General features: G+C 42.3%; 1 protein-coding gene across 2 annotated transcripts; it reads left to right on the top strand.

Annotated features, from left to right (window-relative positions):
- The first annotated feature begins 1,697 nt into the window (after positions 1-1,697).
- Positions 1,698-15,706, top strand: LOC131088483 (P2R1A-PPP2R2A-interacting phosphatase regulator 1). Of its 2 annotated transcripts, none has more exons than XM_058032588.1 (10): positions 1,698-1,868; positions 5,099-5,177; positions 9,044-9,100; positions 11,154-11,197; positions 11,277-11,331; positions 11,758-11,850; positions 12,307-12,395; positions 13,013-13,074; positions 14,071-14,167; positions 15,291-15,706. In XM_058032588.1, exons 1-10 carry the CDS (start codon positions 1,720-1,722, stop codon positions 15,448-15,450), a joined length of 885 nt encoding a protein of 294 aa, XP_057888571.1. In that variant the 5' UTR covers positions 1,698-1,719; the 3' UTR covers positions 15,451-15,706. The 2 variants fall into 2 exon arrangements, with proteins under 2 accessions (XP_057888571.1, XP_057888570.1); XM_058032587.1 differs by having other exon boundaries at positions 13,010-13,074.
- Positions 15,707-15,951: the final 245 nt, after the last annotated feature.

Below are 15,951 nucleotides of genomic sequence, written 5' to 3'. Positions count from 1 at the left end.
AGGCTGACCCTCAAAGGGCTGAGGAGGGTAATGAGGGAAAGTTGTGCTGTGGAACAGAACTATTGAAATGAGGAAATCTGAAGTTTTTGAGTTAGATAACACCATGGCAAGAGGGTTAAGAAAGGAGAGAACATATTAAAAAAGAGCCTTGGGAGGGTGAAGGATGGATATTCATAGTGGGGCAACAGAGACTGAAAGAATGAGATATGTGAGTACAGTGATGCAGAGGGACTGGTGGGCATGAAGTGGGTGATGATGTGGGGGGTATTTAATAGTGTCAGGAAAATACCCCTGTGGGTGAAATAAACACAGCCATAGTCACAAAATGCCATCAGCCTTAGATAAATTAGGAGCCCACGAAAAAATGTTTTAGCTTTCCATAATCTACCCTCTTTCTCTGGTTATTTCTGCTCCTAAAGACTGCCTGAAACTCTCACTATAAACAGATGAAGGGATGGAGCACCTCTTGTATGAGGAAAGGCTGGGACAAGTGGGATTGTTCAAACTGGAGAAGCTTTGGGATGACCTAATTGTGGCCTTCTGGTACTTGAAGGAAATTTACAAGAAAGATGGAAAGAGATTATTTACAAGGGCCTGGGTTGACAGGACAAGGGGGAATGGCTTCAAATCAAAAGCGAGTGGGTTTAGATAGGATATTAGGAGGAAGTTGTCCCGGTAAGTGTCCAAGGCTGGTTTGGACAGGGCTTGGAGCAACCTGGGATGGTGGAAGGTGTCCCTGCCCATGGCAGGGGATGGATCAAAATGGTTTTTAAGGTCCCTTCCGATCCAAACCATTCCATGATTCTACGGTTAATGCCCTGTTAAGGCAAACCAGATTTCCACTTCCCAAGTTAGCAGCCTGAGCACTGTCCACCAGCCAGTGTGGCACTGCCCTTCCAACCTATTTCGCCACGATTTCTCTAGGTATAAACTAGGGCCACACGTAGCTATTAAAGTATTCTGAAAACGTTTGGTTTAATTCTTTATTCGTGGAGCTATCTAGGCCTGCACAGAACCACCCGCTGGTATTTCTGCGAGCGAGAACAGCTCGGTACGATATTTTCGCTGTGTAGCGACCAGCGCGGTGTGCCCTAGCCGCAGAGCTCTGCGGGACGAGCACGCTACGGTGCGATCAGAGCGGTGTCCCCTGGCCGCAGAGCTCTGCGGGACGAACACGCTCCGGTCCGATCAGCGCGGTGTGCCCTGGCCGCAGAGCTCTGCGGGACGAACACGCTCCGGTCCGATCAGCGCGGTGTGCCCTGGCCGCAGAGCTCTGCGGGACGAACACGCTCCGGTCCGATCAGCGCGGTGTGCCCTGGCCGCAGAGCTCTGCGGGACGAACACGCTCCGGTCCGATCAGCGCGGTGTGCCCTGGCCGCAGAGCTCTGCGGGACGAACACGCTCCGGTCTGATCAGCGCGGCGTGCCCTGGCCGCAGAGCTCTGTAGGACGAGCTCCCCTCCCGTCTGTCCCCTCACGGAGCCGTGCCCGAGCGGCCGCGGCCCGAGCGCTGCGCCTGCGCCCTGCGGCCGGGCCCGCCTGCGCTGGGGCCGGGCGGGGAGAGCGGCCCGGGGCCCGCGGGGCCGCGGGGGCTGCGGGAATCAGCGGGAACAGCGGGCACGGGCCGGCCCCGGAGCCCCGGGATGCGGCCTCGCTGCTGCGGCAGCCCCCCCGCCCGCGGGCTCGGCAGGGCCGGGGCAGCGGCGGCTTGAGGCCGCGGATGGGCGGAGCGGGAGGAGCCGGAGCCGCCGCGATGGCTCAGGAGAAGATGGAGCTGGACCTGGAGCTGCCGCCGGGGAGCGCCGCGGCCCCGGGCGACGGCGGCGGCCTGAGGCGGTCGAACAGCGCCCCGCTCATCCACGGGCTCAGGTGAGGGGCCCGGGGGGATCCCGGCCCGGCCCGGCCGTGCGGGGGCTCCGGGGATGCTCCGCGGCGCCGCGGGGAAAAGCGGGATCCTGAGCGCTGTCCCGGGCTGGGAGGGATTTGGGGAACACACCAACGTATGGAGGGGTGCGAGGGAGCCCGGGAAGACGGGATTTGGTTTTACTGGAACGCTTTGTTTTCACCAAGGGCTGCTGTGTGTTACAGAACACCGTTCGCAACGTCAGAGTTGTGGCTGTTCTTATGCATCGAATAACAATCGCGATGATCGGGTCTGAGCAAAATAAATCACTGCTGTGTGTATGATTACAACAGTAAATGCTTTCGGAACAATCAGGCAAATTTGGTCAGGAAGGTTATTTCACGGGACCTTGACGTAAGTTTTGCATTTAGTGTGAAGCAGTGTGTCAGGTGGCCAGGCATTTTCCTGGCTGGTACTAATTTCTGTAGTATGCATTACCGGGACAAATACCGTGTGCTGTGAGGACAGTCGTGGTGGATGTTGCCACCAGCCTGTGGCAGGTCTGTTTGCAGGAGGGTTGGGTGTTTGCCAGCTCTGGCTCTCTTCAGCCGACAGGACACAAAGTGGCAGGGCAGGCAAGGGCAGGTGAAAGCTTTCAGACAGGTAGGGTTTCTTGTAGTACAGTTTTGTTTGGGTAAGTTTATAACCCAAAGGGCTGTTGCTTATCCCCTCTGGGCTGTTGAGAAGCTGGGAGATGCCCCATCTGCCACATGGTGTGGCTTCCATCCAGCTGTAAGGTGGTCCATGTGCTGTTGGTGGCGTGTCTGCATTTGGGGAGAGCATATTGACAATAAGTTTCATAAACTCTAGTATATTAAATGATAAGTGCTTCCTGGTGGATTGATTTTTTCCCCCTTTTCTGTTTCTGTAAGGAACTGGATATCAAGAGATGAACAAATCTCACATACCTCTTTTACCAAAATGGTTAACAGTGCCTGACAGTTCAGATGAAATACTGCTTTTTATTCTATCGTGAATTAATGTCAAGTTAATGTAAATTTGATTCTTTTACATAATCACAATGAAACTCCCATTTTATATTTTGATGCAGTATGGAAGGGTTATGTATGGCCACTCTCCCCTGGGAGGTTTCTGAGCAGGTAAACTAATTGTGTAACTGAGACAAGACATTTTTATAATCTCAGCCTTTTGTAAATTGGAAATTGAAAGACCCTTGACTCTTAAAAAAATCCCCAAAAAATTATTTAGTTCAGGGTTTGGGCAGATAGATGGGTAAGCCTGAGCTCTTGCCTTGGCACTGTGCATACACTGTGGGTTAGGTGTTCATACAAATAAAACTGAAATGCCATTGAACTAATCTGAGGTGGTTGCAGTGGTTTGCCTGTTAGTTTGGAATTTTCCACCAGAATACTGTTTTTGCAAGATTGCAGCTCTTGGCAAGAAACTTCAGTTTTTCCCAGAATGGCTTTGTTGGGTAAACTGAAACAAAAGCTCTTGCTCTCACACAGCTTGCTTTTTCTCCTCTGCCTCTTGTTTTGACTTCCTCATTTTTTTAGTAGGGAATTTGGAAAATGAGTTGCCATAGATCCAGAGAACAGTTATAAGTGGAATATTTTAGATCACAAAAGTTACATTTCACAGAACTTTTAACTCTTGTTTTTGTGCCAAATAAAATTGATTTTTAATGGGAACTGTAGTTTTCTGTGAAAAGTAAGTCTGAGATCTGTCCAGTCCTGGTGTTTTTGCAAGGGAGATTAAAGATAGGATTATTTGTAGGTCTTTTTTTCTCTCCCTCTCTGCTAGTTAGCACTGAGTATTGGACTCAGGCTGTGGTAATGTGGGACAGGATTGTTCCAGCCTGTTTTCTTGACTCAGGCCCTGGATTTCAGGATGAGCTGTTTGTCCTGTGTTTGCATGCCAGCCAGTGCACTTCCACTGAAAGGAATTGTGGCTGGTGGCCTCAGCCAAAACTCATCTCTAAACATCATGTCATGGGTCCCTTCAGCTTCTCCTCTTCCACCTCTGTCACATGGCAGCTGTTTGATCTCCCGTGGGTGTGAGCTGAGTGAAACTTCTTGGAACATTGGAAGTGATGTCTGATCCTATGTACTTGACATTTTGGAGAAGTAGAGCCTATGCATTTTTCTTGGCAGGAAGTACAGTGCTTATGCCAGTTGCTGTTGGCTTTTATTTCACAGCATAAGATTTATTTGTTTTTTATTTGCAGCTACATAAAAGCTGTCTAAAACTTATGTGTCAACTGGTGTGTTTTAAACTAGAGGATTCTGACAATGGTGTGTCATGGAAGTGCAGTAGGATTATCAGTCCTTACCGTAGTGCTGTTGGTCAGGTTAGTTTTAAAGAAATTGTATTTTGGGGGGCTTTTGTTCATCCCAAGTGAGCAGCTGAAACAGAAAGATAGAATGTGAATTCTTGTAATTTGAATCTTATTACAGTCTTACATTTGGATTTGTTCACCTTTGCAGTTCCTCATTGATTTTTGGGGATTGTAGGGTTGTGGCTCAACATTTTTTTATGGTTGCTAGAAAAAAAGTTTATTTCTGCAGTTGCATTCATTAAGTCCTGATCATTGGCTGTTGATAACATTGATGATGACATGACCAGTAAAACTTGCTTTAGGAATCAATAGAACTGAAATTGCCTTGAGAAAGAAGTTCATTTTGTGTCAAATAAATAATCCTATACCATTTCAATGGATTCACTGCTGTGGGGCCTTAAAAACTGGGTTTACTATAAGTTTAATTTAACTTCTGCTGGAAAAATGTTCAGAAGATATTAAATGTTTGTAGTGATAAGATTTATCAAGATGCTGTATTTTTTAATTCTGTTTTATCTGTGGGATCGAAGCTTGTTTCAGTTACTGCTTACAAGCCATTGATACATTTGTTCTGTTGAATGACATCTGAAGCAATATACAAATAGCAGCCTTTCCAAACACAATAAATCCTCACAGTCTAAACAATTCTTCAATTATTCTGAAGACACAAAATGATTAATTGAAATCATTAATTGAAGTAGCTGGGAATTGGAGGATGAACGAGTTGATTTGCACTCTCTGCCAACAAGCTGAAAGAGTTCTCACCTGCCTGTCTCTGGAGTGCTTTGTCTCCACAGGAGAGCTGTCACAGCCCTGGGAAGTGGGCTGGTGTGAAGAGGGGCTCTTTGCTAGGGAGGAAATGGCTTTGACACTGATTTTGGGATTTTCTCTTTGCAGTGACAACTCGCAGGTGTTCCAGGGCAGCGTGCTGCGCACCCGCAGGAACAGCACCACGGTCATGAATCGGCACAGCCTGGTGAGGAACCCCTGCAGCACCCACAGCTGCCAGGCAGAGCTGTGCAAGCAGCAATAAACAAAATTAGACTGCAGCCTGTGAAACCAATACCACACTGCTTTCTAGACTGTGACATTCATATGCTGTAGCTGGAATGAAATGTTACCTATAGATCATTGGGCTTGGAGAAAGCTTGCATTTCATTGTGATCATAACTTTGCTTGTAAAACAGATGTTCCAAGGTAGAGTAAGAAAGGTAGCTTGCTAAGAAAACTGATTATATAACTGTACTGTTAACAGTAATCAGTGTCTTAAATGATTTCTGATGCTTAACAAAAAAACTACAGACAAATATTTCAGCAAGGTTGTAACAGAACCAGAACAGTTATGTATAAGAAAAGATTGGTGGAAAAGCCTTTCTCCTGCTGGCATGAAAAAACTGAAAGAAAGTGTTATGGTCAAGATTTCTTAATCAAGTCTCTTTCTTCATATTTTTAGGACAGCAATTTACTATAAATCAGTTTGGGCTTGTGGTCAGGCAAGAGGAGAAACAAACAAAGGCAAAAGCTCAGTTTATTGTGTTTATTCCTGAAGATCCTCAGTTGTTGGGCTAAAAATATGCTAATTCAGGATGCCTTGCCCAGAACTTGCTAGGAAGCAGGAGCTAATTCACTGATGGGCTGCTCTTCTGCCTGCCCTCATAAATGGTGCAGTCTCCTGGAGTTAAGCAGTGTTTCCATCTTCATGGGATGATGTTTCTAAACCTTCCCCTCACACTAATGTTATTGAAAAGTGTTCTTTTTCTTCCCTCCCAGCTAACCAGGTGGTGGCAAAATACATGAAATTTTACTTACATGAAAATCAAGTTCCCCACTGACTGCTAGATCAGTGCTGTGTCTGCTTTGGAATGCTCCTTTGAGTTTTGATCTGGGTTATGGTTCTGTTGGGTATGTCAGGGAGGATGGAATTGGAAAGGATCTTAGAGATTCTCATCCTTCTGTGGCCTTAAACCAGGATCATCCACAGATAAATGATTTTGTGATAGAATTAAACTTTCAGCATCAAGGACCCTAAGCAACCTTCCCTGGTATTCTTCCTATAGCAAAAAAGTACATTTAGTTTTATGATGTTAGAGATATTCTAAGGAGTTAGATCACATCTACTTTTGTAAGTTAAATTTTACATAAGAAGGTGATGAAGTGTATTTAAAACCCCTCTTCTTTGTATTTAAGAAAACTAATCCAAGTTTTACTGCAGTGTAAACTCTAAGAGGGTTAAAAGATTCAGTAAGCAACTGAAACTTCTTTATTACAAGTATTACAAATACAGCTTAAATTTTATATTCTGTTTTTTTCATAGAAAAAAAGTTGATTAGTGTTTGTCTAATTTGTGTGGTGTTCCCTGTCAGGGGAACAACAGGAGTTGCTAAAATCTGTGGTAACTGGGGGTCATACACCATCAGCTCCAGCTTCAATGCTGTCCCAGTTGCTCAGCTGAATTCCACAATCTGGTTTTGAGTGGCTTCTCCAAGTCTCAAACTTCAGCTGGTTTATAATGATGGCTGCAAGGGCAGTGCTGCTTTTTGGGCTGGGGCTTGATCTGCAGTTTTCTGACACTACATGTAATTGCCAAGGAGGGGTTAACCAGGCTCTGCAGTATCTGCAGTTTATTTTCTTCCAGGAGATACCAATGAGTAAATGTTTTGATGGTTTTTTTGATTTGTTTTGCAGGCTGGGGTTTTTGTTTTGTTGCTTAAGCAGAGTCTGTGGTTAGATGTTTAGGTGCTATTTCAGCAGAAGCTGATGTTAAATTTTTTCTATTTTTTTTTTTTTTTAATCTGGGTATTTTCCCTGCTGGGTTCAAGTGGCTGTGCTGCAGGAGGCAGAGGGCACTGCAGGGCAGGGCACGGGCACTGGGGCAGTCCCTGCTCACCTGGGCAGTGCCTGCTGCCAGCCTGGCACCTCTGGAACTTTACCTGCTCTGGAGCACAGCACCTGGCACATTATACTGGGGGAAAGGTCAAAGTATATTAGTTTGTAATGTTTTTAATAAGCTTTTTGCTCTCCTAAAACAATGGGGATTTGAGTAGCATAATTGTAATATATGGGTTCAGTTTAGCAGGTAGCCTTTGAAAGTGACTGAGGTTTCTTTCCACAATCAAAGGATGCAAACAGGGCAGAAGTGAGTTTTACACACTGACCAAGCAAGGATGATGACTTGTTGGAAACGAGATGTGGGATCCTCAGAGCTGTGTTAGTGCATCAGACCCTGCAGAGGAACACTTCATTGTCTTTTTATATTGTTTGTTTTATACTGCAAGCCACTGGTTTTTTACATATTCTGTTAATGTCAAACCTTAAAGTATGTGGATCACAGTTATAAAATTAGAATATAATGAGTGGAACAAATGCATTTCTACTGTGGAATGACAGAGTGAATAGGCAGGAATGCACTATTGTCCAGATCTTTTTCTGTGTGTGAGAATCAAGGTCAGCTCAAGGTCTGCATTGGCTGGTGCAGCTTGGAGGAATTTTTATTAGGTGCACAGGATTTTGGGAACCCAGTATAATAGTAAAGCTGACCTAAACTGGACTTTAAAAGTAGCAAACCTAGATATTATAGTTGTTAGACTTTAGTAATATGTGTTATGATGACTGAATTCTGGCAGAAATTTAGTCATCCTCTGTGTGAGCCTGATAGGCTGAATTCTTTTGTGAGAAGCAGGGTGTGATGTCCTCATGTTTGTTTTTTTAGAAGGAGGGTTCTGGGTGTATGAAGCATTAATAGTCTGTGCTAACTCACCCTGTCAGGCAGCAAAATCCTTGTATTCTCCATGGCACTGCTTGGAAAATGGTGCAGTAAGAGTTAACTGAGTGTTTGTCTCCAGCTTCAGCATGATGAAGAGCTCCAGTAATGTTTTGTGAAGCAGATGAAACCTTATAATGAATGAAGTATAAAAACACCTATAATAATGCAAGCCTTACTTGCTGAACACATCCATTCTGAAAAGACGCCTTATTTTTTGGAAGGATTGTCATCTTACAGAGAAGCTAAACCTCTATTCAAGGCTTCAGTTTAGAATTTTTGTTCCCTGAATGGCTATGACATAAATAAACTGAGGGCAGACAATGGGAGGGGTGGGAAATTTATGAAAGAAAATGATATTTTGAGAAAATAATCACTTTAAATTACTCGGTTTGGGGTGTGTAGTTTTAGATCATAGCATTCCAGTGAGATCTTGATGCAAAACTGTCAACATTAACAGAAGGCCATTTTTAGTGACGTCTTCTCTGATTTCACCCAAATTGGTGAAGCTCTTGAGAAACCATAAAGAAAGTGTTTAACTCTTTGTTAGCCTTCTAATGGCTGATTTTTTTCACCTGTCAAAGTACTCATTTATAAGCAGACAACAATCCAGGAACCTTTATGTACAATTTGTTGGTTTGGCTTTGTATTTTAAAGGATCTATTGGGGAGCTTTCTGGACCACTTAAATGAAAATAAATATTCTGAGTCACATAAAGGAAAATACATATGCCAACATGCATACTAGGGGTGAGAGTGTGCTAATGAAAAGCAGCTCCATTCTGTGGGGAAAGCTGTCAGTTCTGGTTGCCTGGAAATGGAATGGAAGCCAGGCTGATACCAATTAGCATCTGTGAGCTTACAAAGCAGTATAATGTGGAAATACATATTAACATGCAAGAATGCAACATTCTTGCAAGTAATGTAGGTTATATATACACGGAGAATGTTGTAAGTGACATGGGGTTTTTTAAAGTTAGTTTTTAAATTTTAGTTTGGGGAAACACTAGTTTACTGACATTTCTGTGGCACCTTGCCCTCCCTTCTGCTGTACTTTCAGTTGTGTGTGCCTTTGTTTTGCAGTTTGTGCCATCATCTCCTATCCGGATTCCTAGCAGCCGTCTTCATCAAATCAAACAAGTAAGCACAGATTCTTCTAAATGAATTTTTTATAGGTGACTGGGGTTTTTTGCAGTCAATGTTTAATGTCCTTCAGCTGGCTGGAGATTTTATTTGCAAACTGCCTGCCCAGTTCCACGTTTCATGAAGCAAAATGCATCTTACAGCAAGGAGAAGATTTAAGCAGAGAGAGGATTCTTAAAATGGGCATTTTAGAAAGGAAACCTTTAATGTAAACCCTTAGGGTAAAGTTTCACCAAGTTTCTGGCAGCAGTGCCAGCATAAATATTCGGGGCCAATAACAAAGTGTTCCTTAACTTGTGTTGGCACAGGACTCTTGTGCAGCCAGAAAATGAGCAGGATAAGGAAGCACTCTGGCTGAAAAATAGTCTGTACTCTTCTGGCTGGGCTATTTTTCATCTGTATAATTTTCTTATCCAGATCCCTGTACTTGTGCTGTCACAGCAGGAGCGGAGGGGGAAGGGCAGCAGAGCAAACACTCGGGCAGGGGGGTGCTGTGGGGAATATCTGAGCAGGCTCAAATAGCTCTGCCCCAGCCAGCACACCACAGGCTGAGGGCTCTACTTTAAAATCAACAAGCTCCAAATCTTGTGTCTCCTTCATTTTATATCTCCACTTTTCACAGTAAAATGGTTATAAAATTGGCTTGATAGTGCTTAATTTTTTTAAAATTTTTTTTAGCTGGCTAGTTTTCAATGGACAGGCTTGATTTTTACAGGGTCAAAAGTTAAGAAAACAATTTAATGCTTCAGGCAGCATTTTTAGGGGACGGTGCCTGAGTGGTGGAAGGCACTTCTGCTTCCTACCTCAGTTATTTAAGGTAGTTGCACAGTAATCCTGAAGAGAATAACTGCTTGCTTTCATTATGTAAATAATTTACTGGCTTGAGTAGACTCTGAAGCACTCAGGTCTGTTGTACAGCTCTTTTATCAATATAAAAATGCTTAGGATTAATATGTAAATATCATAGAATCATAAATTAGTTTGGGTTGAAAGAGACCTTTAAAGGTCATCTGGTCCAACCCCCCTGCAGTGAGCAGGAAGATATAATGAGAAATATGCTAAGAGCAAAGGAATGAACTCTTGTGGCTCTGCTCTGTTACCTGAAGTAAAATTTGATAATTCAATCTTCTGGAAAATGTTTCTGCATTCATGTTTGTGTCTTTCATTTATTGAAGCAAACAGTGTAATTTCCTAATTTGTGTTTGAGCTTTAGATTCACTAGTTGGAATTAATTCCATGTCCTGTATACTCACTGAGAACCTGTGTGATTCACTTCTGATCTCTTTCAAATCTGAGCAAATTATCACACAGGTGGAGAAGTTAGACTCTTCCTACTTATGATGAGGATTGTGAAGATGTTTACTTGAACTTTTACTTTGAATTAGGGAACCTACTCATTCACTGAGCAAACTGGGTAGCATTCAGTTAATTTTAAGGAATGGTCTCTGCCTAAGAGGAGATTGAGTCATGTTTGTACTTACTGATAATGTTTAGTTTAATTTTATATATTTGATCCATTTTAATAATATTTTATGGATTTTTTTAAAGAAAAATACCCTCACTGACCCCTGAATTCATTGTGTGCAGTGCAGTGTATTGCAAATGAGATGCTGACAAGTGTCTAGTTAGTCACTAATCCATAGGGTCAGGTAAGAATCCAGCCATGTTTTTGAGGTTTATCTGTGCTAGCATCCCCTTTGTAAAATGAAATTACTCAGGACTGCATAAAGACACACTGACATGTGCAGAATTTCTGGTTCATACTATCATTATTCAGTTTGGTAGCTACTTCTTGGTTAGTAATGAAAATAAAGCAGCTTGGGAAACAACCAGCTCACATAAGCACTTCTTACATGATGGGGTCTCCACTACATCTCTTTCTCATCCTCTCCTCACTTCTCTCCATGGATGAGAACTTGAGGTTATTGTTGCTTAACCGAGTTGAATTAAATTTTCCACATGCCAAAGGGAAATGAAACCACAGCTTTTCTGATTTGCTAGACAAAGAGGGGTTTTTTTGACCTTACTTCTTCGTGTGCTGATCTTTTAGGAGGAAGGAATGAATTTGCTGAACAGGGAAACCGTTCGTGAAAGGTGAGCACTAAAACAAAGCAGAGCAGTCACTGCAGCCATCTGTGGGCCCAGCACAATACATTTCTTTTCTTCTTTATAGAGAAGTGCAAGTAGCAATGCAGATGAGCCACTCATGGGAGGAGAGCTTGAGCCTGGTAATGCATTCATGCTTTAATTTGTGTTTCTATCATCAGTATCAGGACACTAGAGACTCTCTCATGTCAACATTTCCTTTGATAGTTTGACCTCCAGTTAAGTTGTTATCATAGTACTGCTTTTGATCAGCAATTTATCACACTAACAAGGCATAGAATTATCAACTGTTCAAGGTACATGAGGGTTCCTTGGGCTGCTGTGTCAAAAGGAAATTGCATAGATGTCTGCCCGTTCAAATTTTCTTCCATGTTCTGATAGTCTCCATGTAATGTTTAAGGCCTTTTTGTTTTTGTTAAGCATAAGCTCATAAATGGCTGCCTAATAATTGTTGATATGATAGAGGATAACTTTGGGATTTCACACCAATCAGTCCTCTTTTTGTTAAGGTACCTGCCTGTGAGATTAATTATGTGTACTGTTTACAGAGTGACAATGATTTTGAAAAATCACTATCACCAAAGCAAGTAGACTTTGTTCCAGTTTCTCCAGCTCCTTCACCTACACGAGGAATAGGGAAGGTGAGCAAAATGTGGTAATAATGGTTTTATCTTAAGTATAGCTAAATAAATTCAACCAAATTAGTAGCAAAAGATTAAGCCACCTGCTCCTTTCTACCTCAGTTGCAAACAAGAAACTAGAGAGTAAATAAAACCCCCTAAAACCCCAAACCAGAAAATACCAGCTGCTCATGTTGTGGATGGGAATTTCTGTGGAGTGTTCAGCTGTTGTGCTGTGGTTAATAAAAGCCAAATAAGTTTGTTTAACCAGAGTACAGTGAAATACATCTGCATGAAAATGGAATCTGTCCAATTTTAATTTTTTTTTCTCAGTAGCAAAAAGTGATGTTTCAGTATAGCCAATGACTGGCTGCTGAATTTGTTACTGGGTTATTTATTTCTCTGCAGTTAAGCATCAATTGTTACCACATGTGAGTGATACAGTATTTATAATAACACAAACTCTTTTCCTCTCAGCAATGTTTCTCACCATCTTTGCAAAGTCTGGTGAGCAGCACTGGGTTGCCTCCAAGTCCCAGCCCAAGTCCAACAAGAAGATTTTCAAGGTAGGTCACCAGATCATAGCAATGCTAGAAAATTAACAAAGCTTGTTCATAGCAGGCATTTGAAATACCAGAATTTGTTGCATCCATAATTGATTTCTGAGCACAAACACAGTTTCATATACTCATGCAGAGTTTAGATTTTACAGTGTTGTAAAACATTTGTCAAAATCTCATGTCATAGCATTGTGGCATCTGTCTTGCCAATGCAGTCTCTATATTGCTCTCATTCACATCTTTAGTAATTGAATTCTGAGGGAAAGGAAACAAACAGATTTAGGGTTTGTTACTCCTTTGAGTCATGTGGGCATACAATTAAATTTTACTAGGCCCTCACAGTTCAGCCTGTAAACTGAGATGTAGTCAGTGCCTGGATGAGATCTTTTTGACTGCTCCAGTTGTGAAATAATGTAATTAAACATTTCCTGCTCACTTCTGTCCTTCCTGGCCTATCTTCAGAGGGGGAAAAAAAAAGATCTTTTTTTTGATAAGCTGTTTTAATGCCTATTTTCTTAGTGGTTTCCACCCAGTAGTTTGTTTTCTAAATATCTTTTGATTCGTTTTTTCGACCTTTCTGTTTCAATGGTGATCTCAGTGCAGCATTTGTCTTCTTTTAGCAGGAGAAGCCAGAGCCCCATTAACTGCATTCGACCAAGTGTTCTTGGATCAATGAAAAGAAAAGGTGCAGTATTTGGGTTTGGCAAATACAACAGGCCAACTTGTTAGTTATGTAATAATTCCCATAGCTTTCTTCATAATTCTGTCCAGTTGGCTGATACTTCAAAAAATAACTAGAAATAGAATATTGCACATAATGAAACAGATAAATCATTAAATTAGATTTTTCTATTTCATAAAGCTAATAATTGTTTTGTTCTAATTCCTCCCCATTGCTGTGGTCATGTAGATGTGATAAAAAAATCTGATGTAACCTGCTTAACAAAACAATAAATACAACTACTGATTGGTATACTTAACTTAAACAGAAAACTTTGAAAGTCCTGGTTAACTGAAGCACACAGCTACTGTACATTAAAAATAACTCTTGAAAACCTAGAGCTGATGCACAGGCCTGGTAGGCACCTTACAGCTTTATTAGGAAATGTTTCTCTGTCTTTCTGCATTTTTCTTGAAGTTTAACTTCTGGAAATTTTATTGCACCTGTTTTTATATCTTCAAGCTTCACCTCTGTTACAGAACATCTCTGGCTCTGAGACAACTTTTAAAATCCTTTCATCAGAGTTCTGTCATAGCCTTTTTAAGCACATATCTATCCCCTCCTCTTCCACAGTGTTTGGAAATCAAAGTCAATAGAAAAGTTTTGTGATCATTCTGGAGCTTGTTCCTTTTCCTTATTTTCAGCTTTTCTACTCTGGTGAAGCTGGTCAGCAAAGTGATAGCTGGGTAAACTGAAACAAAAGGATTATTCTTCACTACTGAAGAATAAATATCTGATATCTAAACCTTAGTTAATTATTCACTAAACTGTACTGCAGCTTGGACAAAATGGATCCAGAAAATAGACCGTCTTTAAAAATTCAGCATCTAAATTCTATGTTCATAATATGAAACGTTGTTAGTTTGAACCCCTGTTCTGTTTGCTCTGTAGAAGTACATTGAAAGCAGATTTTAGTTTAGGTGAGTTGTAATTTTTACCACTTGGTATCTCTTCCCAAAGGTGTGACAGAGATGGAAGATCACCCAAAAAGATTATTCCAAGGATCCACCACCATGCTAACCCCTGAGGCTGCACATCAGGCGGACCTTGGGGCATGGTAAATCTGTGCTCTTTATCTCTTTGTTGTCCCTTCAGCAAAAGCATTACAAATCTCTTTTTTTCCAGCAGGGAGAATGCTTGAAGTTTTTTGTGTTTGTTTTTGTCTTTTTTTAATAGAGATGCCTCATAATGTTGCAGCACTGAAATTATCACAGTGAGCAGGCAGCAATGTTCCCTTCAATTCTGCAGTTTCTAGGCCTGACTGATAACATGGGGTGTTGAGCATGTTTAGGAAAAGACACCTCAGGGATGACAGCTTTTGGAGTCTGATTCAAATTGCAATCAAATGTGAATGCTGATGCTTTTTGGATGAACTGGGTTTTTCTTCTTTTCCCTTGATCTTAGTCACAGAGGAACATGAGTCTGTCTGACCCTTCCCAGAGGGTCAGAGGAGCTGGGAGGAGATAAAAAGTACTTTGTTAAAAATTGTAGTGCTTGGTAATAGCAAGGGATTTTGATCTAGTGTTTTAGTCAAAAGGTTTATCATACATAGGGTGTGCCCACACAACTGTCAAGGGTTGTTCACTGTATTTCTGTCTTTTTGCCTCTCAGCTGATGTACAAGTCATGTAGAAGCTTTGAGTAGCAATAACAAAATAGATGTTTTAAAGGTAGTTTAAAACCATATCTTTTTTGCACATCCTGTTTACAGTGGGGATAGCAGTTTGGGTTCAATTGCTGCCTCTTGGTGTAGGAGATGGTAATTTTAAAAAAATCACTCTGCTGCTATCACTGATGACAGATCAGCTGTAGTTATGAATTTGTGTCCTGTGAAATACATAGTACCATAGAAGAGGGATGATTTATCATTGGCTCTCTTGGCACAAAGACCTCAGGCTGTTGTGCTGGCCCAGGGCTTTGAGGATGGAGTAAAGCTGGAGTGGATTTTGGTCTGGAACTTCTGATCTGTGCCCCATTTTGGGTGAGCAAAGGAAAACAAGGGCAGAGTGTCCTGTGTGAGTCTGGAAGTGGCTGTGTGTGGCTGCAGGGGTATCACAGGGCTTGCTGCTCCTTCAGAGCTGCACATGTGTCTTTAGGATGGCTTTGGGGTGATTTGGGCTGGTTTTGGGCACTTTCCTGAGCCACTGCCTCGTTTCTCAGCCCTGGTGTCTCTGTTTTCAGTCTGTCCTCGCACGCCCTGGATGACAACAGGAGCAGTGCAGGCTCCTCCTGTGACTCCCCAGCTGAAGCTGGCACCAGCACAGACTCTCCAGTGTCACTCTCTGACTCCAGATCCCCGTTTTTGCCCGTGGATCTCATGGCCAAGTTACCAATGAACTGAGGAGCAGGAATCTGCTGCTGGACACCAGGAAACAGGCAGATATTGCCCCAACTTTCTGTTGTGTGTGACCCATTCTGTTCCTCATAGGAACTTCCAGCAATGTCATTACTTCTAGAAAACTTCCAGAATAGTTCCTTGAGGAGGAATTCACCTTTCTAGTGATTTGTATGACATTTACTACAGTACAGAAGCATTTGGGCTGCAGACACGTTGGGTGCCCAGGTCAGTCAGCAGGCAGGTTTGCAGTGGTGTGATCTCCTTGTGTCCTGGACTTGTGTCCTGCTTGTGGAAGACTTGGCTTGCCAGCAGCCCCTGTCCTCCCTGCCTGTGGAGGAGCAGATAACTCACATTTGTCCTCAGCCTAAAAGCAATGAAGCAGCTTACTAATTGTTTCTATTCCCAGAGTGTTAGATCTTTATATTTTTTTTCCTTCTTCATATGAAAAGGAGAATATTGAAGGGGGGAAATTGATTATTATTAATATTATTGTGTTCTCTTATG

The sequence above is a fragment of the Melospiza georgiana genome, chromosome 12 (genome assembly GCF_028018845.1).
Source record: "Melospiza georgiana isolate bMelGeo1 chromosome 12, bMelGeo1.pri, whole genome shotgun sequence".
Taxonomy (NCBI): domain Eukaryota; kingdom Metazoa; phylum Chordata; class Aves; order Passeriformes; family Passerellidae; genus Melospiza; species Melospiza georgiana.
Note: the sequence above shows the minus strand (reverse complement) of the source record. Positions and strands in the feature narration are given on the sequence as shown.